The sequence below is a fragment of the Penaeus chinensis genome, chromosome 14 (assembly GCF_019202785.1).
Source record: "Penaeus chinensis breed Huanghai No. 1 chromosome 14, ASM1920278v2, whole genome shotgun sequence".
Taxonomy (NCBI): Eukaryota; Metazoa; Arthropoda; class Malacostraca; order Decapoda; family Penaeidae; genus Penaeus; species Penaeus chinensis.
In genome coordinates this window covers 19,031,403-19,038,013 of record NC_061832.1, presented here as the reverse complement: position 1 = coordinate 19,038,013, position 6,611 = coordinate 19,031,403, and the positions used below count along the sequence as shown (strand labels likewise).

The following is a 6,611-nucleotide window of genomic DNA, read 5'->3' as shown; positions in this document are numbered from 1 at the left end:
ATTTGGTATCTGTTACATACCTCCAATTCAAATTCTGCCTTCCAGCATATCTTGCATTCTTTACAGTACTCCCCAGTTTCTTTTAGCTATATAACCCTTTTTAACTTTCCTAAATTTTATTGTAATTGTTGCAACAACTAGGGCATGGTCACAGGCTATCCCACAATCCACACCATGTTTTTACTTATTGCATTATCAAGTTTGTAAATTGTGATTTGATTAATTTGATTTTTATATTCACCTCAGGCTTCTTGAAGTCCAGTCTTGGATGGTGCTTGAACCACATATATATATATATATATATATATATATATATATATATATATATATATATATGTGTGTGTGTGGTTTGGGTAATTTTGCACCATTACATAAATTTGCCTCCTCTCTGGTTTGTGGTCCCTAGTCCAAAATTACTTATTATCTCCCTGTTCTCCTACTTTTGTAGTCATACCACCTATCATGATATTGATTTTTTGCATCTTACATTTTGATTTAACTTTATCCAGTTATTCAAACAATTAAACAGTTTCATAATTCCCATACATTGAGGAGTCAACGTTATCCTTCCCACATACTCCAAGCTTACCGTGATCAATAATGATTTTGTATCTTTATTTGGGGAATTGAGGCTTGCACCCTTATCACTGATTAATTTTTTCCAGTTCCAGACCTCTGGCTCTCCAGTGCTATCCTATGCTCTGTCCCTCCCCCTTCTCCTCATAATGTAAAGATCCAGAACTGGTTGTTCTACCTGTCCACACACCATAAATCTAACAGATTTTGCTGAATGCCCAGCCATGTCAGAATCCCTGGCAATGAACAGACAGATACTCTAGCACGCTACACCGCAATGTCCACATCACAACATCCATGCTTCTCATGCATTCCAGCCATGGATTATTACCCCCCCACTTTAAGACCTTCCTGTATACCAAATGGCAGTCTTTCTGGGCAAGTCTCTGCATTAATAAATTACATACTGTAAAATTATCAATCTCCTCCTGGTCAGCTACATTTCATTGGAACAGACGGGAGACAGCTCTCGCCCACTTAGGTATTGGCCACACCCTTCTTACACTCCTATCTGCGGTCACATTCTAATCCACCCTTATGTTCCCTATGTTATGTCCCTTTTTCAGTTCCACACATTCTGTTATCCTGTTTACTCTTTGATGCAGCCCGTGCCTCTGCTTTCCCCCCCACTTATCCTCCCTTCACCAACCTCCCAACCCATCAGACATCCTTACAGAATCTCACACTTTGCTCTGACAACCTGTTCTTCCTCAGACACATACATATCCTTCACTTGATCTAATCCCCCTGACTTAACCCCACCTTAACCCACTGACTCATCAACTCCTTTACCCATCTTTAACCTTTTCAATATCAATCTAGATAGTTGACATACAGCAACTAACTAACTTCACTACCCTTTACTGTACACCTTCCTTTAGTGCTACATGACCTTAGATGTCTAGCACATCTATTTTGCTTTTAACCATTAACCATTACGTTCCCACTTCTACCCCCCTCCCTCTAAGTCAAATTCTAAATATAGACACTCCAATCTCTACCACTTTCCCAGGGCCTAACCCTCCTCCTCTTCACTCTATCCATTACATCAGACAATCTAAACATTACACCTTACCTTCTCCTACCACTTCCTCTCGTACACCTACCCTTCCTCTGCTAATCAGACGTCTGTCCCCTCTTCTCTTCCTCATAAGAAAGCCTGTTTCTCAGACCTCCCCACCTCCCTCCCTTTCAGAATCTCTAGAGAATATTAAAAACTTTCTAATCATAACCAGAAAACGACAAAAACATGCATATCCCTTATCCACACTTCAATCTCTCTGCACTCAGTGACTGCCAGCATCTACTCATGTTTCCCACTCCCTCCCAACACATCCCATCCCCCTGCTCAGTCTACACCAACCTCTCTTCCTGCCTCATTATCCCTTCTCCTCCTCCTGGATACACATGTGGCTTCCTTTTGTCACAACAGTGTCCTTCCATGGATCCCCCCCATTCCTCCTAATGCTCTCCCTTGTTCTCCTCCTACTTCTCCGACACCCATTTTACCCATATCACTCATTGATTGTTTCATAATAGCACTCCTACACTGAAATAATTGCAGTTTCTGTTCTCACAGATCTGTATCCTCTATTTGATCATTGCCTTTAACAACACCCTTTCAAATCCCCCGCCTTACACCATTTTAATCATTTGCATTTTAACCATTTTGCATTATGTTGCAAATGCCATGATATTTGATGCAATTACAGTTAATTGTGAAATAACATTGAATAATAATATATGCTATAATATCTTTTCATATGGGGGATAAATAAATGCATAAATTTAAAGAATGAACAGATGAGCCTGATTTTTATTATTATTAATCCCCATTGTTCAAAGTGCAATTTATATTACTTGAGATAATAGACTGACTGAAAAAAAGGAGTTATATAAAAATGAAAGCACTGTTGTATTCTCACTTAACAACATGAAGAAACACAACACTTGAGGATGCTTTGAATGAAAACTATGTAAATACATGTTTGTGGATCCCTTTTAATCAAGAGGAATATTCTTAATATATTTTTCTTTTTTCATACACAATGCCTAAAATACATTTTTTTAAATGTAAGCCACATTCTTTTAAAATCTAATTTGTACATACAAGTACATATCATTAGCTATACAGTAAATAGCTACAGTATAGAGAAGCAGGTAAGTGAAAGCTTACTGCATTTACATGCTAAAATATAACAATTTCTTTAATAACTGTCAACCTAAAGAGGAAGAGAGACAATATAACATTTCATTGGTATTTTACTTGTACATACACACAAAAAAAATAATAATAAAAGAAAAAAAAGGCAATATATATATATATAAGGAAAATTATATGTTTTATTTAAAATGGAACAATTTGATAATTTGACTAAATATACAATAAGGCATATTTTGTGAATTTAAAAGTCCCAGGTTACTTCATCGTTCAAGCTTATCTGGTCTAAACTTTCTTCAAGAAGATCTGGAACAGAATCACCTGGAAGGAAAAGATAACCTGTTATTATGCAATATAATTTCTCGATGTCATTATTTATGCTAATTTTGTGACAAAGCCCTACTCCAAAAGGCTTTTTATTTACTAATTACGACTTCAGAGAACCAGGTTAGGATGTCTTGTTTGTAAAGAATGAACATGTAATACTAATTTAAAACTTTACACCAATATTTTCATTCTTTCTATCTTCATCCAAATTTCATTGAAGGGTAAAAGATTTTTATGAGAATTTGTTGATAAAATATACCTGTGAGCATCATATTATACCACTAGCTCATTAGTGAGGGATTAAGGCATAGTCTCAAACAACAAAGTTCAGAAGAATCATTACCACAAAGTAGGCCCTGGTTACTGAATATAAAAAACACTGCAAGCAGTATATAAACTATTAAGTAGTGAAGTACCTGATTTTACAACCTGAAAAGAAGCTCTATAGTCAATAGTCTATAGTCTATATTTTAACTATGCATTTATATTCATTGCTTTTCATATGGTCTTACACATTTTTTTCTTTCTTACTATACAGTGACATTTACCAATTCAAACTGTATATTTTTTTATATTTTGTATCTTTCCTCATATTTAATTTGGTACCTAAATTGTGTATAAATAGCCCATGGCACTCTTGACTAAATGTCCAATGCTCCTCACCAAACTTTATGCATGAGCATAATCTGCTAGCCATATATAATTTCTACTACTGGTTAAAATTCTACGTTTTCATTCTTTATATATATATGTTGATATTAATGTAGTATAGAGGCTAAAATCAGAGACAGAGAATATGTTAATGGAATCATATGCAGAATGTTAGTAAGATCCTCCTCCCTTTCATTCATTCATTCATTCTTTCACATCACATCACATCACATCACATCACATCACATCACATCACATCACATCACATCACATCACATCACATCACATCACATCACATCACATCACATCACATCACATCACATCACATCACATCCCGCCCTCACTCACTCACTCACTCACTCACTCACTCACTCACTCACTCACTCACTCACTCACTCACTCACTCACTCACTCACTCACTCACTCACTCACTCACTCACTCACTCACTCACTCACTCACTCACTCCCTCCCTCCCTCCCTCACTCACTCACTCACTCACTCCCTCACTCCCTCACTCCCTCACTCCCTCACTCCCTCACTCCCTCCCTCACTCCCTCACTCCCTCACTCACTCCCTCACTCCCTCCCTCCCTCCCTCACTCCCTCACTCCCTCCCTCCCCCAAATCTTTTCATGACATGATGGATATGTATGGGCTTTTCATGCAGTTTTCTAATTCCATTTCCAACCTTGAGGAAATGTTTATATGAACTTAAACACTCACCTATTTCTGTCTGCTGGGTGATTGGCACTACTGGATGGAGATACTGTGGAAGAGTTCCATTAAGTTTTCTCGTGTACCTAACGAACTGGTGGTGCAAGAGTTCATCTGCGTTAGGCCTCTGGTCAGGGCATCTAGTCAAAGCCAGAGCTACCAGGTCATGAGCCGCAGGAGAGAAAAGACGCTGCGTGATGGCCAAGCTGGTTAGGTTGTCTCCCACACTCCCTCCAACACCTGAGTCTGTGGCCATTCCTGTTGACCAGAAACACTGTCAATAAATAAATACTTGAAAATGTAGTAATCTATAACACACTGGGATTGTCTTGTTGCAAAGTGGCAAATCTATATATGATATGGACTATAAATTCTGATGGCAAAGTTCACACATTTGAAATTTACTTTATCCTTTACAGAAATGAGAAAAACAATCAGATTTTTTTTCAATAACTTACCAGTACTATAATAGGAAATCTTTAATACTAACATAGAAAAATAAAGCATTCATATAAAATAGAGATTTATGGCTTTAATATTGAATATACAAAGGTTACTGCCCTTAATGTACAAGATAAACTAAAACAAGAATTTGTAGTAGATGTTTAGTAATGCATATGAAGCATTAAAACTTCTGAACCATACTTCATCGTGTTCATACTTTTTCATACTCAAAGTCAAAGTTGTTTTCATATCCAAGTGGATGTAGGAGACATGTTTGTAAAGGAATGTGTACTAAGCCATGGAATGATGGACCCCCGAATATTGATGTAAGCATGCCAGTACTCCTAGATGAGTTAAATGAGGGGACAGACCAGGTGCAAACCCAAGACCCAGCATTTACAAAGGCAGTGCTTAATCACTGAGCTATGCTACCTCCCATACTTTAGTACTATATTCATATTCATCTTGGATAAATTATACACTCTTCTTTACATTTTGTCACCAGCATCCAATTTAACTACACACAATGCAACTGACCCCAACCTTGGCCATTCTCCGCAATCTGTGGCACTGTCGAGGCATCATATAGGAAGGGAACGCGATCCTCCAACTTCTCCAACAACATGAGTGTTGAGGGTATTCCACGATAGGGCACCTCTCCATTCCCTAATTCACACACTACAATGCCAACGCTGTATATGTCACTTCTTTCATTGTATCCATATAGATCCTGCAAATTTAAATAATGGGTACATGGTAATTGTACTACTGTTTCAAGAAGCCTAGATCTGTTTTTCTTTTTTATGAGGGGGAAAAAAAACAAAATTATTTAATCAAGTAGGTCAACTATATTGATGATTATGGATGAGTAATATATCAAGAAACGACTTCAATTAATTAACCTGTATCATATTACATGTAATGTACTGGATACAGTATATCAAATGACAATTATACCCACTCAGAATGACAAAAAAAAAAAATAGATTATGCAGAAAAAAGATAATAACATTGCATACACATGAGTGTGTGGCCAGTTTACAAGCCACATACTTAAGAGTGGCCACTAAAGTACACTTTATACCCAGAGTTTGGGCCATTGTGGTATTACTTTCATAATCTGCAGTATTCTAGCTTTCTTCTGCCTTAAATCCACTTAAAGGTAAAAAAAAAAAAAAAAGGAAGAAAAAAATTCAATGTATGTTATCTGTGATGAAAAAAATTACCTTATGATTAACCTACTGCCACTAGGGATGGCATGTAGATACACGCCATGCCCATTAAGAGTTTAGTTTACAAACATAAGTGTTTAGTCACTAATGAGTCATTCGCTAGTCCAACCTTTTACTCTTTTCCTAGATTTTTGGAAATATTTTATATTATCTTATATTGTTAGTAGTATTGGTAATAACACTGTAATAATCATAGTCTATATTAATAACAGCATTGATATTAATAGCATTAAAAAAATAATAATAAAAAAATAAAATAAAAATAAAAGAACAGGAAAATCAGGTGAGGTCCTGTCAACTACCAACTGAATCTCTTGTGGCTGGGTACTTGTGGCACCATCTATGCATAGATACCTTTCACAAAACAAGACTATAGTGAACACAACCTTTTCCAAGCTGCAGTGGGTTAACAATTATATCAAAATATAAATGAATTATTCAGTTTTCAAGTTCTTAACTTGATCTTTTAAACATAATTATCCACTTATATTCATGACACAAGAGAA

At 36.4% G+C, this 6,611-nt stretch overlaps 1 protein-coding gene across 7 annotated transcripts in view; it reads right to left on the bottom strand.

The window, feature by feature from the left end:
• Window positions 1-2,557: 2,557 nt before the first annotated feature.
• Window positions 2,558-6,611, bottom strand: part of LOC125032500 (STE20-related kinase adapter protein alpha-like) — a 23,443-nt gene continuing 19,389 nt past the window's right edge. For 6 of the 7 annotated variants that reach the window (XM_047623663.1, XM_047623667.1, XM_047623664.1 and 3 more), the window contains 3 exons: window positions 5,411-5,603; window positions 4,439-4,687; window positions 2,558-3,058 (listed from right to left, as the gene is read on the bottom strand). In XM_047623663.1, the coding sequence (XP_047479619.1) occupies window positions 2,982-3,058; window positions 4,439-4,687; window positions 5,411-5,603 (519 nt within the window). In that variant the 3' untranslated portion in view covers window positions 2,558-2,981. The remainder of the gene's footprint in view (window positions 3,059-4,438; window positions 4,688-5,410; window positions 5,604-6,611) is intronic. The other variant, XM_047623666.1, reaches the window with a different exon arrangement.